This window comes from Betta splendens, chromosome 14 (assembly GCF_900634795.4).
Source record: "Betta splendens chromosome 14, fBetSpl5.4, whole genome shotgun sequence".
NCBI classification, from domain to species: domain Eukaryota; kingdom Metazoa; phylum Chordata; class Actinopteri; order Anabantiformes; family Osphronemidae; genus Betta; species Betta splendens.
In genome coordinates, this window is record NC_040894.2 from 148,983 (window position 1) to 168,384 (window position 19,402).

Below are 19,402 nucleotides of genomic sequence, written 5' to 3' on the forward strand. Positions count from 1 at the left end.
GCTCCGGCCAATCTGTCACAGCTGCCACTTTTCCCGGATCCATCGCCAGCTTCCCTGGTTACAAACAAAACCCTAAGAACGAAGTCTTAGCTTTTGTGAAACTCACATTTCTCAGCCTTCACAAATAGCTGGTTCTCCAAGAGTCTCATCAAAACTGCTCTCACGTGCACCTCATGTTGTTGCGGGTCTTTAGAAAAAATGAGAATATCATCTAAATAGACAAAGACAAACCTGTTGACCATGTCCCGCAGGACATCATTTACCAGAGCTTGGAACACCGCAGGTGCGTTTGTCAAACCAAAAGGCATGACCAAATACTCATAATGCCCCGTGGGGGTATTAAATGCAGTCTTCCACTCATCTGCCTCCCTTATACGGACAAGATGATAGGCGTTACGTAGGTCCAACTTAGTAAAAATAGTAGCACATTCTAAAAGCTCAAAAGCAGACACAATGAGGGGAAGTGGATAGCGATTACGTACAGTAATCTTATTAAGGCCCCGATAGTCAATGCAGGGACGGAGACCGCCATCCTTCTTCCCTACAAAAAAGAACCCCGCTCCAGCAGTTGATGATGATGGACGGATGAGCCCCGTGCGAAGCGCCTCCGCAATGTACTGGTCCATAGCCTCCCGCTCCGGTTTAGTCAATGAGAAGATTCTTCCCCTCGGCGGTGTGGAACCCAGCAGGAGGTCGATCGCACAGTCATACGGTCGATGAGGCGGAAGCGAAGTAGCCTTATCAAAGACGGCCCCCACGTCATGGTAACATACAATTTGCCAAACAGAACGAACTCCAACCCACAATTCTCCCCGCTGCCCAGTCAATGTGTGGGTTGTGTGTCCGTAACCATAGCATGCCCAGCAGTACAGGTACCTCCTTACAAACATAAACATGGAGAGAAAGTTCCTCCTTGTGATTTCCCGACACAGTCAAACTCACAGGCGCCGTGCAATGGGTGATGCGGTGAATGACCTGTTTGTCCAGCGCTTGGACCACACCGGGGTCTTGTACTGGAATCAGCCTGAGCCCCAGCTCCTGAGCAAGTTGTCTGTCTATGAAGCTTCCCTCAGCTCCCGAATCCACAAACACGGGAAGCTCTCGCGCTGACAGAGGTCCTGACAGAGTGGCTGGAAACAACGGTTTGGAGAGGGAGATTAAATTTGCGGTGAAGCTCGTCAGCGCCTCTCCACCGGCTGACGAGCGTTGCCGTTTAACGCGCACTGGTTAGCGCGATGACCCAGGCCCCCACAGTACAAACACTGTCCAGAGTTTAAACAACGCTGTCTCTCCTCTGTCGATAGATGACCTCTTCCGATCTCCATTGGTTCCCCCCTTTCTGTCATGAGAGCGCCCTGGGGAAAAGCCCCTGCACCTGGCAGGTGGGCGGAGACGGATGACGTGGACGTGACGTAGGGAGTTCCCCCGCGTCGGCTGCAGATTGGGCTCCTGTGCTCACCGCTCGTCGTCCTGGAATGAACGGCTGAACCTGCCAGGGTCCGCTGTGATGGGAAATCCCTGCCGCCGATGGAGGTCAGCTGATGCTGCGACGTAGCGCTCCCCGCTCTGCCTCGCGTTGTGCAAAACGCTGGCCGATCGCCACCGCCAGCGCCACAAGATCTCTCAGTCTATCCGGAAGTACGTGCCCCGCCAACTCATTTTTTATCTCCTCCGCGAGACCGTCATAAAAACGATCGCACAAGGTCTCTTGTCTCCAATCCAACCCAGCCGCCAGCGTGCGGAACTGTACCACATAATCCATTAATGAGAAACGTCCTTGAAACAGGTGGAACAGTTTGGCCGCCGCCACTCGGCGATGCGCGACAGGGTTAAACAGGGAAGTGAGTTCCTCTGCGAATCCCTCGAAAGTGGCGACGCAGGCTGCGTTATTTCGTATTCCGCCGCACCCCACTCTAGCGCTTTTCCTCCTAGCAGCGAATTGCAGTACGCCACCTTCTCCCCTTCAGATCGGAACAGCCCCGCTTCCACTTAGGAAACTCTGGCAACGGGAAGCCTCCCCGTAAAACTTGTCGGAAGGGGCTAGTCTAACCTGGGAAGACGGAATCGCCTCTAAAGAAGGTGACTCACCGCCGATCTCCCGCAGAGTATGCAAGGCCTCAGCTAGGGCTGTAGTGCGTGGGCTGTCAATTAACAAACGAGCACTGCGAAGGCTCGGATCCTGCCAGGCCTCCTCTCCTGCTGCTGGGTCGATGTTTGGTCAGTGTGTACTGTTACGAACACCCCCAAGACCAGACAGGACAGAACCCAAAAGCAGTAACAGGCGAGGATGGCAGAATACAAAACGATACTTGTAGTGAAAGGGTCACTACAGAGTAGGAAAAAGGTACATAAACTAAACTGAGGCGCACTGCGAAGCAGGACCAAACAAACTAGACAGAGGAATAATACAAAACAGAAGCAACTACCAAACAAAATCAGGACACAATAGGTCGCTGCACTGAGTAGCCAAATTAGGAGAAACAGGGCTGTTCATGATCCAAACTAAACTAAAAACCAACCGTCATACAGGAAGCCAGATGCAAACCGAGAGTCCACCATAACACACTGACAACTGGAGGAGTCTCCATCCTCCACTTAAATAGTCCTCCAATTAATGATGTTCCCGGAAGGAAACAGCTGCTCAGTGCCGCCCTCTGAGGTTGGGAGGAGACTCACAACAATATATAGCTGAGTATCATCTGCGTAAAAATGAACATTAATAGAATGCTTTCTAATAATCTCACCTAGAGGCGACATGTATAGGCTAAACAGAATTGGACCCAGCACAGAACCCTGTGGTACTCCATAGCTAATCCTTGTGCATGTGGAGAATTCATCATTAACATGAACAAACTGGAATCTGTTCAACAAATAGGATTTAAACCATCCCAATGCTGTTACATTAATCCCAATCTATGTTTCTAGGTCTGTAATAGAATGTTATGATCAATTGTATCAAATGCAGCACTAAGATCTAACAGGACAAGGACAGAAACTAGACCATTGTCCGAAGCTAATAGAAGATCATTAGTGACTCTAACCAGAGCTGTTTCTGTGCTATAATGTTTTCTAAATCCTGACTGAAAATCTTCGTACAGGTTATTCCCACTCAGGTGGTCAGATAATTGTTTAGCCACGATTTTTTCCAGAATCTTGGAAATAAAGGGTAAATTTGAAATGGGCCTATAGTTGGCTAGTTGTCCAGGGTCAAGGGTTGGTTTTTCAATAGAGGTTTGACCACAGCCACCTTAAAAGCCTGTGGTACATAGCCTAGTTGTAAAGATTGGTTGATTGATTTAATATGGACGAGCTGATTAAAGGTAGAACTTCTTTGAGTAATCTGGTTGGGATTGAATCTAAAAGACAAGTGGACGACTTGGAAGAGTTAATTATTGAGGTTAACTCCATATGAGTTATGGGGAAGAAGCTGTCTAGGTAAGACAGAGGATTTAATAAATTTAAAGTTGATGGATCTAGACAGTGCTTTCTGTCATTTGGAAGAAGTCGCTGCTGAATGTTTTTTCTAATGATGATAATTTTATTAGTAAAGTAGTTCATAAAGTCATTGCTACTGAGATTTAAGGGGATAGTAGACTCAATACAGCTTTGACTCTTTGTCAGCCTGGCTACAGTGCTGAAAAGAAACCTGGGGTTGTTTTTGTTTTCCTCAATTAGGGAGGAATAATATGTTTTTCTAGCAGCACAAAGTGCTTTTTTATATTTCATTAGACTGTCCTTCCATGCAATGCAGTTTACATTTATTTTGTTGGAACGCCACTGTCTTTCTAGTTGTCTGGTCCTTTGCTTTAGGCTGCCGATCTCTGAGTTATATCACGGAGCTAACCTCCGCTGATTCACTGTCTTCTTCTTCAGAGGAGCCACTGTGTCTAACATTGTACGTAGAGAACCTGCAGCATCATCTACAAGACAGTCAACCTGTTCATAAGGATTAAGGTGACTGTTCTCGGTGTATCTACAAGACATTGAGGCAAAAGATGATGAAATCATCTGCTTGAATCTGGCAACAGCGTTGTCAGATAAACATCTGCTATAGTAGCATTTCTTTCCAGCTGTTATTGGGTCAGTTGTGCTAAATTCAAAAGTTAATAAGAAATGGTCAGATAACAGAGGGTTTTGGGGAAGAACTATTAAATGATCAATTTCAACCCCATATGTCAGGACAAGATCGAGGGTGTGGTTAAAACGATTAGTGGGTTCATTTACCTGCTGTGTAAAACCAATAGTGTCTATTAAGGAGTTAAAAGCAGTGCTGAGACAGTTGCTGTCAACATCTACATGAATGTTAAAGTCTCCCACTACAATGACTTTATCTGTGCTAAGAACTAAGTCAGATAAGAATTCAGAGAATTCAGTTAAGAACTCTGAATATGGAGCAGGAGGACGGTAAACAATACAAAACACAACTGGCTTCTGAGTTTTAGAGTCTGGGTGAGAAAGGCTCAGAGTGAGGCTCTCAAATGAGTTAGAACTATGTTTAGGTTTAGGAGTATTTAATAAATCTGATTTATAAATTGCTGCTACTCCTCCACCTCTACCTGTACTTCTTGGAACATGATAGTTGATGTGACTCATTGGAGTCGACTCATTTAAAGTAACATATTCATCCTGCTGCAGCCAGGTTTCAGTGAGACAGAACAGATCTATGTGATGGTCACTTATCAAGTCATTTATTAAAAAGGATTTAGATGAGAGTGATCTGATATTTAATAAACCACACTTTATTAGCTTACTGTTACTTTGTTCCATAAGAGGAGCTGTTTTGATGTTTATTAAATTCTGGTAAGTCACTCCTCTTTGATTTGTTTGTGACTTGTATAGTTTAGGTGGTCGAGAAGCAGACACAGTCTCTATGCGATAACTAAGACTAAGAGTGGGTGGCGGCTGTAGAGAACGTGCAGAGAGGCGTGTAAGACTGCGACTCTGCGTCCTGGGCTCCACTCTGAGTTGTCACGGAGTGGGGAGGCTAAGCAACATGGCCATGTTACTAGAGAGCAGAGAGGCTCCGTTCAACGTGGGATGGACGCCGTCTCTTCTAATCAGCCCAGGTTTTCCCCATAAAGTGCTCCAATTAGCCACAAAGCCCACATATAGCTGAATATATTGCATGCTATTACTCAATTAATGTTCAGCTACTTTCTGACAGTGGCGATTTGCCATTTTCTCTCTATCTAGATGAGCCGACAGATAAAACAGTTAACAAACTACTTTGTATGCACATCAAATACCGTTCAAAAAGCACAATAAATTCATCAGCACTTACTTGGGACTTGACAATGCTGATGTTGATGCAATATCACATCAAGTTTCAGGTCAATTTAAAGTTTTCTCAGAAGTTAAATGTTAAATGTAAAAGTTGAATGTTAAATGTAAAAGTTAAATGTTAAATGTAAATGTTAAATGTAAAAGTTAAATTATCGCCGAGCGTAAGACTGAATATTCATGAATGTGCAGGTAGACTTCACCCCTACCCTCAAACAGCGCTGGTCTCAGATCAGAGACGCGAACTCAAACACCTCAAACAGTGCGCGCAAACCCCGCACACATCTGATCTGGAAACATTTGTTTATAGCGTGGACAAAACTTCAGCTAGCTAGTAAAGTTAGCTAACTAATTCTTTACCGGTGCCACAGAAATATTCTATTCAAACCTACTTAACTCCTCATCAATGGTGTTTACGACCGAACAGCAGTTTGAAGCGCAGCCTCCAAGGGAGGGAGTCAGAGCTAACGGCCATGATGAATTTGACTTCAGGTTTCTCTCCAGTATTGTCGTCCACTGATACAGAGTCAGACTGTTTGAGGTATTTGAGTCCGAGTCACTGATCTAGGATCATAGGGGGTGACGTCCACTTAAATATTCAGTTTTGCACTCGGCGATCATTTAACATTTACATTTATCATTTATATTTATATTTAACATTTACATTTAGACTTTTGCACATTTAACTAAATGTGAAAAAACATGTTTAAAACATTTAACATTTACATTTAATATTTACATTTAACATTTATATTTAACATTTACATTTATATTTAACATTTACATTTACATTTAGACTTTTGCACATTTAACTAAATGTGAGAAAACATGTGTCATTTAGTTAAATGTGAGAAAACTAGTTATAGGGGCTCCTTTTACATTCGGCACCCTTAATCACAAGCAGTTATCGACTCTGACACAAAACAGCCTAACAATCAAGAACGTTGCTGGCATTGCTACTGACAAGCAACTGACAGATCCTAATCTAAAATTGTGAAGCTTCTTTTTCCTGCCCCTGAATGCAGATTTGGGCAGCGTCTTTTAAGAGAAACTGAAGTATGGCAGTTTTCTAGCAGATGAAAGAGGGCATTTTAATGCCATGTAATAGTTTTTTAAAAGAGCTGACCAACTTCGCCTACCAGCATCACTGGATATGTTAAAGAAACTCAGCCCCAAGGCGGTGGTATCAGATGTCAGCATTCAAAGACTTACCAATAGAGATTTTTCCTGCAAAGCAGATACTTTGGAAGTCCAGTGGAGAAATGTAATATCAACAGGGTTTTTGTCTGAGCTCACAATTAATACATTCTTGTTTCAGGTGGAGGCTTTTAAAAATGCTTGAAGAAACTGATGTTTTGAGTAATTAGCGCTAGGTGCCATTTGGTTAGTTACCATGCCTGTGACAAATGCACATGTGGAAAGGGCATTTTCACATGTGAAAATTCTGAAAGATGAAGCAAGAAATCACATGGGATTGCATTTGCACTCTAGCCTCATGGATGTACGATCAAACCTTAGTAGGTATGGACTGACATCTGCAACATTTAACACAAGAATGCCCTACCTAGGAAAGCCTAGAGGGCTCTAAACTCTGTGAGGCTGTAGCTGACATCCTAAATCAGCTGTGCGTGCGTGCGTGCGTGCGTGCATTTAGAGTTGAGAGTGGGGTTAGGGGTTTTCTTTATAATAGGTGGGATTACAGGATTATAGGATTTTATCTGACAAATCACAACCCTGAACAGGTCTTGTTGACTGTGTTGTGTTTCGAGCTGATGATTAACAGCTTTTGACTGAGACAAACTTCTTCTGACAAACAGGTGGCAGCGAGGACTGACCTTTACAGATTGTGTGAAACCTGACTTCACACTCACTAATTGATGCTAGTTCTCCACAAATTAGATAATAACAGAGAAACCAAATGTAGCCGCCGAGTCACTCGGCTCAGCAGCAGAGTTATGGCTGGAGGTTGTGGAGACTAACCTGTAGCCGTTAGTGGTGTAGCTCTCCTGGTGCGCTGCATGGCTGTAGTTACTGACATGTGCTGGTGTTATCCAGCTGTGGCTGCTGACTGGAGGATACGCATCAATCACAAATGTCAGCATCACATCACAGCCTTCGTATACTTCCTGTGTGATGCTAGAGTGGTTCACATCAGTTTTACTGGAGCTAATGTTAGAAACCCTAGAGACCCTCAAGTAGGGAGCATCTGACAAGTGAGACAGAAAAACATGAATGAAGTCAGTTAATTCCTGTAAACATAGACCAAGAATAATTATTAGTCGCTGTGTTGCTTGATTTAAAACTTAGGCTTTTTGTTAAAAATCATGTGTTTCTTTGTTTTTACCCAGAACTGTCAGCTGCGTAGTTGCTGTGGCAACTCCAGCCTCATTCACAGCTGTACAGGTGTAAGTGCCGCTGTGATTCTTGCTGACAGCAGAAACGCTCAAAGTGTTGTTGCGGTACAGACGGTTGTTGTCATAGCGATTTCCAATTGTAAAATTCAGGCTCTGAAACAGCAAACACACATTAAACACACACACAGTTTGTGAACTTATGACGCACAAATGGACTGTGAGCGCTGACCTTTATGGTGGTGTGTGTCCAGGACAGATTGTAGAAGTGGGAGGGGTTACTGCTCAGACATGTCACCTCAAACCGTTCTCCTTCCAGATGGATAACTTTGTCCTGACTAACAGACAGCGAAGGAGGGTGACGCAGTCCTGAACACAGGAAACAGTTCTAGCAGTAAGTAGTGTTCACGTGGACAGACAGCTGCATTTACTGGGACACAAGACAAGAGAAAACTCCCTTTTATCAAGCTTCTGCCCTCAGAAGACCAGTTTCACCAGCCTGTAGTGGTGAGAGTTTCACACCTAATCAAGTGAAATCAAGCTGGACAATACATTTGTGGCATCCAAACCAAATTTCCCCTGACTAATGCTGTGTGTCCTATTGTCCAGATCACCATCATATGGTACTTACTGGGAAGCACTATCAGGTTCACCGATGAGGATTTCAACTGTCTCCCTTCCTTCCACCCGGAGCAGCTGTACTTTCCACTAAATGACATCTGCAGGTTTTGGATCAGGGCTCCTTTTCGGGGGTCAAAGGTCACACTCATGCCAGGGGGCAGGGTCTGACCCAGGAACCCTGTGTTGTACGCTGGCTCCAAGGTGAGGTTCTTCACAGATGGGTCAGTGAGCAAACACTGAAACAGAAGGTCCCCCCCTTCTTTTATTTGAAGGGGCTTGCGAGGAGTGACAAACACACTGAGGGGGTGGAGTGGGTCTGAAAGAGGAGAATCAGTGTTCAGTGAGCTGATTACCAGGCAAGGGTTGTAAGCAATGCGGACATCATCGGTCAAACTTACCTTTGACATAGATATGGATCCATGTGTGAAGGGATCCCAGACTTTTATTGGTGTAGCTACAGTTGTATGTCCCAGTGTGTCTGGGCTCCGACTTCCTGATTTTGATCAGGTTCTGCTGTTTATACGTGGAGACAGCAAAGGCTGTGCTCAACCAGCGGACAGAACTGTTACCATAGCAACTGAGGGAAAATTCCAAGCCGGCTGCCAGAACCAGCTCAGTTTGGTTTGGCTGGAAAGTAGAGTTCAGATGGATTGATGTTGGACCTGGATCACCTGAAACAGGAAGATAGAAATATAAGCAAGAACATGTGATGTCAACAGTTTAGGCAGGAAGTATTAGAGACCAATATTAAAACCTATATAAAATTGAAAATGGAATTGAATTGAAGCCTTGACCCATCAGGGATTATATTTAGTAAATGATCAAGACAAGCAGGGTTTAACCACCCATCCATTGTCCAAACCACCAATCTGAGGAGGCAGAGGACATAAAACATGGTGATAATGCACATTTGCAACTGTGAAAATGAATGAAGAACTAGATGAGACAATGGCAGACACAACTTGCGTCTAAGGGAGAAACACTCAATAATGTCAAGTGTCACTGAGACACAGAATCAGGAACAAGAATTTTATTTAAACTCAATAGGAAGGAAGCAGATAATAAAACAGATTAAATCACATCAAGTTAGAAAAAAACAGACTTTGCTAACAGTTTGATTTCCTCTCTGTCTTTTTCCCTTATCAAAGCAATTATTATGATCAGGCACATTAAACTGGTCTCATTAGGCAAATGGCTAAGAACACAAAAAATAAAAATCTCATTGGCTGTCTGGTAAAGGACCATCAGATCTCATTGGCTGAAAGCAGCAGGTTTCTTGCTGATTTCCTGCAGGTTAGAGGCGATGCGGGATGTCTGTAGCAGTAAGGCCTGGTGGTTTTCTAACAGCAGACTCTGGTGGCGAGCCATGTTCTGCAAATCCTGGATCTGCTGCGAGCCCTGGGTGACATACATTAACTCAGTTAAACTGGGTGAGACTGGTCATACTGGTCTAGTCCAAGTCCAAAGTTCGTTCACTAACACACACTAATGTCTAACTAATCCTTTGATAAACTAAAATAAATTCGACTGAACTAAGATAAGCTAAGCTAAGATAGGTAGGGTCTAGATTCTAATAGATAATTTAACTAATCAAATAAACTGAACTAAACCTAATTTAAATTAAATTGAACTTCAAATAACCCATAACTGCTCCCACCTGGGTCTGCAGGAAACCAAGCATTTGGACCACCTGGGCCTGTTTTTTAGAGACCTCCTTCTGAACTAGAACCAGTTGTGTCAGCAGATCCAGTATCTTCTCCCGCCACAGAGTTTCTTGCCTTTGATCCTGTACCAGGCCCATCAGTTTGGGTGTGAAGCTAGAACCGGCGGGATCGACATCAGTTTGGTCAGGAGACTGGGTGTCGCCCATTGTCATGGCAGCGGGAGCATTGTCATGGTGATCACCTGCAGTGAAGACGACTGAAGTCAAAACTTCAGTTCTCACAGGTCACACACAAGATTTGTGTTTCTGTGATTTTCAGGATTCTAGATACTAGTGCTTTTTGTTTTTCTAACACCTTTTAAACTAACTTGAAGATCCATGCACACGCTTTTTTCATGCTCCACATTGCTAAAGAATTGGACTTTGATGTCTCAGTAAGGTGTCTGTAACTTTTCATGCCAAAAAGCGCTGTAGATCGCCCACACGACCCGTCTGAAAATGTGTGTTTTAAGCTCTCGTCCTCAACGCTCTATTTTCGGAGTGGGTCGGAAGCTAAACTGATCACCACACCCCTTTGAGGAAGCACATAGCAGTGATCCGCCGCGGGAGTCAAACGTCGTCAAACGTTCACGTTTAATTTAATTTGATTTATATAATACGCAACTTGATTAGCTACTAACGTTAATACTAATAGTTGTAAATTAGCAGCCTGAATTAATACAACAGAATATTCATAACACGACTACAGCTTGTTTGGGAGCATAGCTTGATAAACTAATATAAACTCATTTTTACATGTGTTTTTATTTCTCGTTCTGCTGCTGTGTGAAAATAATTTTTCTATAATGGGATCTTTAGCTGCAGCTTGTATTTTGCCTTATTTGTCTGTAGTTAAGTGCCAATGTAGGAACAGTGAATGCCTACAGAGGCATGGTGTGATAGCAACTATTGCTTTCAAGATATTGCATGTGTTTATTACTTTTATTAATAAATTAAAATTTCGATAAATCTTACCTCAAGATGCCTGAACTAGTTGCCAAACCTACTGTCATATATGATTGATGATTCAGGACTGGAGCCAGTATGATTGAATGTGTATTCATTACAGAACACATTTAATATAAAGTATATCAGACAATTACACATGCATTGAATAAATCAGTATCTCAGAAATTCATAAAAAAATAGAACATTTTACTGTTTACAGATTAATCATAATGTACCTAGGAACTCTGGTTTACAAACATAGTTTTGTTTCTAAATATATATTGACCCAATATTTTTTTAATTGCTTTTAGTAAGGCGTATGATATATCAAGTGCTAATATACAACTAATAGAAATGTAGTTATTGTTTTTTTCAGTACTATGTCTGTGTGTATCACAAGTTGTTGCAGGTATCTAGCCTAGAAGTCTTGTCAGCTGGTGCTGGGGACTTCTAGGGCGAAGAGTCCAAGTCATCCCACCTTCCCTGGTCTGGATCAGGGCAGTGTTTGCTCAGGGACAAGGCACCTATGTTGGACTTAGACCACCTGTGAAATACCTAAATTATTGTTTTTTTTAGCAATACCTCAATAAAAGCTGAAATATTATAAAACATTTGTCTGTTTTCCCTCATTAGGTATATACATACAAAAATAGTTCAGTGAAACAGCAATAGTCAAAGCCAACTTTATTTTTAACCAATGCACCAGCACTATAATGCTGGATAAGTTACCGTCACAGTTCAATTTGCAGACCACAAAATGAACGGGTAGGATTCATAGTTATGTTGAAAGCATAGTTTCTGGAGTGGAACAGGTACAGTCATGGGCAGTTGGCTGGGGAGATGTGAGGATCTTTTTTTTTCTTCACGCGTTGGATTACATTTTCCACATAATCTGCACCATAACACTAGAGTTACAAATTACCCTTCAACAGACTAAAATATCAAAATAAGTTTACCAACTGCATACAGAGTAAATACATAGACAATAATATAGATCAGATTATGAATACCACAACTACTGAAATGTGAAATGCAAAATCTCTGTCAAATAAAACTGCATATTGGCCAACAAATGATTATACTGCTGTTAAATGTACATACATTTGCTCCTGAGGTGAGCACTCTTCTACTCTTCTACAAGGTAGCCGCGAGTCAGTTTGAGAAGCAACCTCCTCGCGTTTCGGTAGCTGGCATACGTCAGCATGTATAATAAAACACTTCGCGTTTACATCTAAAGTAGCTGACTAGATAAGCAACAACACACGTTAGACTTAGATAGAACTTGCAATAACCCAAATTCACGGGTCTACTCGGGCTACAACATACACACGACAGGCTCGGTAGTAATTTTTAACACAGCTGACTCTCACAACTTACTAGCGCTGGCCGCTAACGTTAGCCGCTAACGCTGCGCTACTATCGCGCTAGCAGCTATAATGTGAGCTGAGTGAATGACCTCAGTACCATATATCACACGATTCGAACCGGACAAATTCTGGAAAGGCTTGGACTCATCCAAATTGCGTGTCAGCACCTTGCAACACTGTCTCTCTCTGTCACTGTAGCTGTTAGATTAAACGGTTCTAGCAATTAGCATTCCTTACACAGGAGGGAAGCTACATTATAAATAGAAAACTTCTGGAGTACATACTTCAAATAAGTATCAAGCATGTACTTACGTTTGGGGAAGCAGCAGGTGGATAACGTCTTGAGGAACAGGGCGCTTCTTCCACCTAAGTGACTTCTTCTTTTTGTCTTTTAAATGGCGGGTGGCAACCAACTGAAAGGTGCATTAGCGCCACCTCCTATGGTAGACTGCGCAGTGAGTGACTTCTTCTTTTGTCTGTGACTGGAGTGACTGAAACGAAATGTTTCAGGTACATTTAAGGGACCAGGTTTGTCTGGGGTGGGGGGCTGGATGCAGACGTATCCAATCCGCCAAATTTGAAACAATGGTTCTTGAACCGGATTGGATAAACGCTCAAAAATGTGAAATAAGTAGGGGGCGTACTTCTAACACACCAGGAATGTCTTAACGTGACCCAGGGAGTCGAAAAAATGTACCAGAATGTCCAAAAAGTGAATTTTGCATGTGCATGGACCTTTAACTACACTTCGATTGTAGGTTGTCAGTCATCCAAGCGAGATAGTCCATGAATCCAGACACAATCAATCAGTAAAAAGACACAAGACACAATGTTTGATACAATTTCCTAAAATATAATAAATATGATGATTTATGTTCTGCCTGTGGTGAAGTGCAAATAATATCAATAAATAGTGAATCAAGATGGGCTTCTTTTAAGGCTGTTCAACATAATGTTCCTATCACAACAAAATATGTGGCACTAAGCATCAGCCTGGTCCCAAACAAATCCAGTTGGTTCAGGTATTAACCTGAAGACAGATGTGCACAAGCAGAATCAGGATCTGTTGATTCGGCTAAAGTTCGACTGTGGGCTCATCTCTGACAATCATCATCATATTCAGAACCACAGTTACACATAAAATGGGTCAAAACTGGTCCACTGCTCTGCTGGGTATCAGGTTACCTAGGTCTAGGTCTTCGTCATCCAGATCCAACAATAACCTCCCACAGATGAAGAGGCTTAATTTGACAGTTGGATTCACGACACAGACTTTCACAATTGCAGCGTTTCTGTTCTGACACAACAAGAAGTGAAACCAATGTGTGTGTGGTCAGCAACTGCACAGCTTCTGCTGCTGTTGGATAGAGTTCATCCTGTTCACAATCAAAGACAGAGGCCCCAGAGCGCAGACTCTGATGCTTTAACTTGTGTGCCACATAAAACGTCATATTATATCAAATGCATTAATAGAAGCCTGTCAGAATCAGACTCAGAACCCTAATAAAGTACTTTCCTCTTCCAGGGCTTGTTGTGATTAGTCTACTCAGCTGCACCAATACCAGAACGGATAAAAGTTCAGCTGCGTAGGTTGAGACTAGAAACAGGGCTGTTCTGGTTCCTGCTATTTAACTTTGACTTCGTCATTTACAAACATCACGTCTTCTGATGGTACTTTTCTTTTGTGGAACTGCTTCTTTGTTTTGGGTCGTTTCCTTTCTTCGGGTTCTCTTTCTTACAGCTTCAGTTAATTTAGCTTGAGGCAAGTATTTGCAGTTCGATTATGACAATAACTCCTACACAGAGGTCTTAAATTCATCAGCATCTTCCATCAGCTCTAGATCCACTGGGAACCTCTGTCTTACCTAGAGCTTCTCCCCTGTAGATCATGTGGAATTAACTTCAACAATTAACACTTCCAAATCGTCTTTTAGACCCAATAACAGGCCACATACTATACCACATTCTTTAAGGTGGCTGTACTCAAAACTTTATTAAAAACCTTCTGCACCCTGGTGAACCATAGACCAATACCCATCTACCCTTTATCTCTAGAATTCTTGGATAAATAGATAACAATGTGACCACCTAAGCAGGAACAACCTGCATGAAAACCTTCAGTCAGGATTTAGATCTATGAAAATTGGGTTTAGTTGTGTCAAACCGTCTAAAGGCCTTGAGATAACTTTTGTTGTGAATTGCCAACTAAATTAGATTGAACTGAATTATGATTATTTTTAACTTCTGATCGATAGCAAATGGAAACGAGGCTAAAGCTTTAAAAAGTAGCATTCTTTTTACACACAACATAAGTAGACAGCAAGTAGACAACATAAATAAAACGCAATTAGCTGTTTTGTCTCTAATGGTTGATGTAAAACAAGGTAAAACCAGTTTATGAATCTGAGACTCATTCCTGCTAGTTTATTTTTGCATGAGCAGAATATATCATTGTTTATCAAATTATTATGTCTTATTATAAAGTCTTTTTGTGAGTGATGAGACATCAGCTGGATTTTTAGTCCAAATCACGCCTGTGCTGCCACAACAATGATCATTGATGTTAGCTGTTCTACTGTTGATGAAAACACAAATATTGCAGGTCTATTCAGAAACAAATCCAAGGTTTTGGTTTTTGAGAACGTTGTGCAGTTGAAAGGTTTTGGCATGGGTGTAGGGGGTGGGGGGAGTCAATGTGTTGAAACCTCTGAGTGTCAGGAAACACATTTTCAACCAGTGACAGGACACACAAACACACACACACACACACACTTGTCCCACTTCCTCCTCCGACTTCTTCTTCTGTGGGAGCGGTGGAGGAACTGGTTACCACGGTTACATGTTTACATTCCCTCCACTACCCCCACCTAGTACCTGTACTAATCACCGGTACATTATCTGTAGTGTTTGTATTTTTTTAAGAAGCAATAATAATGATGAAAACATGGACCAGACTCATGTTATTAACAGCACAAAGGTGAGGAAGAGTTCAGGAATCATGGTGCAGTAGTAGTGGGGCATTATGGAGCAGGATTGTTACGAATTGTTATGATGTCAACTAGATTTTCTAAAATACTTCCAACCTGAGATGGTTTTCTGTCCCTAACATCCTGTCATCTGCTGCCTACCATTTGAAGAAAAGCAATATAGTCACAAAAACCTGAACAAAGGCAGCACAGAATAAAACCAATCAGTAAAAAACAAGATATAAAACAAGTAAAATAAATAAAACTTTAAAAAATAAGTGACCCACAAAAAGACTAAACTAAAAAGTTTGAAGACAGTACTCTAGTATTGACAGTAGGCATGGTTCTAGTGTTTAGTATTTACAGACACTTATGGTAAAAATAAGTTAAACTGTAACCTCAAATGGAAATTATTTCACAGCAGGCTGAAGTCAGTGGTTTAGTGACCCAAATCCTGCACTCAGTTGACCTGGAAATCCCATTTATCACGGACACGTTATCATGTTAATAATAGTTTATAAACAAGTTCTGAGCTGGGTTCTCTCCCACAGGCTTAATAACTGATCGTAGTTATAATTTAATTTCTGAAGATTTACATAAATTAACAGAAATAAGATTATTTCTTATTTAAGACTATATTTTGTTGACTTGTAGCACAGTGTGCAACAACAGTAAAGTGGAATCTACTGGTCTGTCTATCTGTAACGAAAGGAGTGAAGTAAACATATAAAGCTCAGCTCAGAACAAAAACATTTATAAATACAAACATAAATAAGGATTTTTGTGGTATGAGCATTAATAAATATAATTGGTCAATTATTTTAATCCCTTCTGTAATTATTGAATTAACAAAGCTCAGTTTTTTGTTGGACAATATGGTCTTACAAAAGGTTTTAGGGTTTGTTCACTTTTTTATTACTGATAATAGAAGAAAGCTAGTTGTAAATGTAATTTAAAAAACACAGTTAACAAACTTAATTTTATTTGTGTTGGAATGTCTGAGCATGAGACGCAGTGTCAAGTTGTTTGACTACCTGTTACGTATAAAAGCTACGCAGAGTAATTAAGGCTTAATTAAAGTGTAATTGCAGCAGTTTCTGACCGTAAGCATTGCAGTAGCAGCCGAGGGAAATCGACAGCAGCAGAGACTGGATCAGCATCTCTCTCTGTTGTTGTTGTTCAGACTGAAGCCAAAGAGAATCTGACACAAACTTCCTCACAGACCCTGAATGACCTCCACCCATAGCGTACACCCTCCTCTCTCAGTCTTGCAGGAACTGAACAAGGCGTCAGACTCCAGTCAGGTCAAATCTCTCAGATAAAACCATTTTAGATGCAGTGGACTTCAGTAAGATTTACAAACAAATGCTACAATTTATGGAAACTAGTAAACAGAACTGTGTTCTGCAGAAGTTCTCTGATGACTCTGCGATTTTTGGACTGACTACCGATGACAATGATGCAAAGTACAGAGGACTTTGTGGACTGGTGTCAGTGGACCTACTTCCTGATCAACGCAGGGAAAACAAAGGAAATGATGTCTGAACAATAAACTGGACTGGACTTGTCAGAGCAGACTCTACCTCCTGAGGAGACTGCGGTCTTTTGGAGTGAGGGGGCCACTCCTAAAGACCTTCAATGACTCTTTGGGGGCATCAGCCACCCTGTACGGTGTGGTCCATTGTTGGACAATTAAAGGTTTTCTTATTCTTAATAATGTTGGAGGACTGGACAAGCACCAGCATTGGGAACCACTTGTCTTCCCGAGCACGAAACGCAAGATTAAGAAGCCCTTCATATAAATGATTTTATGATGACTTTTTTGACTAAACATTGATGTCATCTGATCTATCTATCATCTACAGTGAAGCTTGTTGATAACTGCCAGTTTCTAATTAAGTGGAAGTTACTGATTTTATTCTCAAAATCTAGAGAAACTGGATATTAAGAAACGTCCAGGTTGAAAAGTATTAAACCAAGCACAGAACCCTGTGTATGGGGTGCCAAATGTAAAAGGAGCACCTATAACTAGTTTTCTCATATTTAACTAAATGACACAACATGTTTTCTCAAATTTAGTTAAATGTGCAAAAGTCTAAATGTAAATGTTAAATATAAATGTTAAATGTTAAATGTTAAATGTTAAATGTTAAATGTTAAATGTAAATGTTAAATGTAAATCTAAATGTTAAATGTTAAATCTAAATGTTAAATCTAAATGTAAATGTTAAATGTTAAATGATCGAACTGAATATTTAAGTAGACTCCACCCCCTATTATCCTAGATCAGTGACGCGGACTCAAACACCTCAAACAGTACGCATAGCTCCGCCCACATCTGACTCTGGATCGGTGCACGAAAATACTGGAGAGAAGCCTGAAGTCGAAGCCATCATGGCCGCCAGCTCCAACTCCATCCCGTTGGGGGAGATTGAAGGGGCTGTAACGGCAGGTGTGCGGGCTGAGGCTCCGCTTCAAACTGCTATTCTGTCGTACACCATTAATGAGGAGTCAAGTAGGTTTAAAAAGAATATTTCTGTGGCGCCGGTGGAGAATTAGTTGGCTAACTATACTAGCTAGCCGAAGTTACATCCAGGCTAAGAACAAAAGTTTCCAGATCAGATGTGGGCGGGGTTTGCGCGCACTGTTTCAGGTGATTAAGTTTGCGTCTCTGATCTGAGACCAGCGCTGTTTGAGGGTAGGGATGGAGTCTACTTGCCCATTGATGAATATTCAGTTTACACTCGGCGAACATTTAACATTTACATTTAACATTTACATTTAACATTTAACATTTAACATTTACATTTACATTTACATTTACATTTAACCTTTACATTTAACATTTACATTTAACATTTACATTTAGACTTTTGCACATTTAACTAAATGTGAGAAAACAGGTTGTGTCATTTAGTTAAATGTGAGAAAACTAGTTATAGGTGCTCCTTTTACATTTGGCACCCCATACCCTGTGGAACACCAAAGCTAATTTTGTCTGTATAGAAGAATTATCATGAACAAGCAGATTCAAAACTGTTAGTAGCTTAGACTTCACCCTTTGGTTTCTATGTGGCCATTGTTAAACACAAACAAAATGAAAGGGTAGTTAAAATGAACAAAGAGAGGTTTAAAACATCAACCTTGTTCCAGAACTGCCAGCAGAAACTGAGATTGGCAGAAAATTGAGGAAGGACTTTTTAGTGAGTCACAGCTGGAACAGATGTTACTTTTTGAGGAAACCGATTCTGACATTCAGCACATTTCCGAACTTCCTTCTGTTCTACATCACAACAGGAAGTATAAACTAGGGATGTCACTGAGGATGAGTTGTACAACATCACCAATTAACAATCTGGATAAAGATGCGGTCTGTGATGTTAAAGTTTACAATTGGTCTCCTGTGGGTAGTGATGGAGAAGCTGTAGGCGGCAGATAATATGTCTCGTATGTCGTTAAATCTTTTTAGAGATGGCGTGTGGTGGAAATTTCCCATAAAGAAGCAGATGAGAGAGTTGTCCTTTTGTGCGATTTATTGAAATAATAAAGAAAATAAAAATAATGGGGAAAGCAAATAAAAAGCATGGATGTTGATCGTGCACATCAACAAACCAAAAACAAGCTGGGGAGATCAGTGCAGACACCACGAAGGTGTGATGCAAAGAGCCCACGATCCTCAAGTTGCTTCTGCCTTTTAACCCCTTTCTCTGGCTCTGGTGGAATGTCTCTCTGCAGCAATGGAATTGTTTGCGCCACCTTATCTCGCTGTGAGTGAGAATGTTTGCTTTCTCACTTCTGCATCATCATGTCTTGTTATCCAAAGGAAGGAACACCGAGCTTCCAAGACAAGATGCATTCACTTTAACAGCCTTGGGTCTGGTGGGGAGTCAGATAGGAAGGAGCCAGAGTCCAGGTGTAAAAGACAAACATATATCATAAATTATTAGTCAGTCAAATGGAACATCAGATGTTTAGACTTGATGTACGTCAGGGCACAAAAGATTATTTGTTTGTGTAAGAATGTTCAGTATTGCACCTAACCAGCACATGACGAGTGTGTTGGATAAGAAATAGCACAAAGGCAAAACTTTTCCATTACAGGCGTCATCCAATTAATTTGTTTTCCTCATGAGTTACACATTTCTAAAACTTTTCGGTTATGAACTG

The 19,402-nt window shown here is 41.4% G+C and overlaps 1 protein-coding gene across 1 annotated transcript in view; it reads right to left on the minus strand.

Moving 5' to 3' along the window:
* The window catches only part of csf1rb (colony stimulating factor 1 receptor, b), a 36,967-nt gene extending 20,473 nt beyond the window's left edge, over positions 1-16,494 (minus strand). Inside the window, exons 1-6 of the mRNA XM_029174087.2 lie at positions 16,338-16,494; positions 8,651-8,923; positions 8,263-8,568; positions 7,864-8,000; positions 7,625-7,787; positions 7,261-7,486 (exon numbers count right to left, since the gene is read on the minus strand). Of these exons, the coding sequence (XP_029029920.1) occupies positions 7,261-7,486; positions 7,625-7,787; positions 7,864-8,000; positions 8,263-8,568; positions 8,651-8,923; positions 16,338-16,479 (1,247 nt within the window). The 5' untranslated portion in view covers positions 16,480-16,494. The remainder of the gene's footprint in view (positions 1-7,260; positions 7,487-7,624; positions 7,788-7,863; positions 8,001-8,262; positions 8,569-8,650; positions 8,924-16,337) is intronic.
* Positions 16,495-19,402: the final 2,908 nt, after the last annotated feature.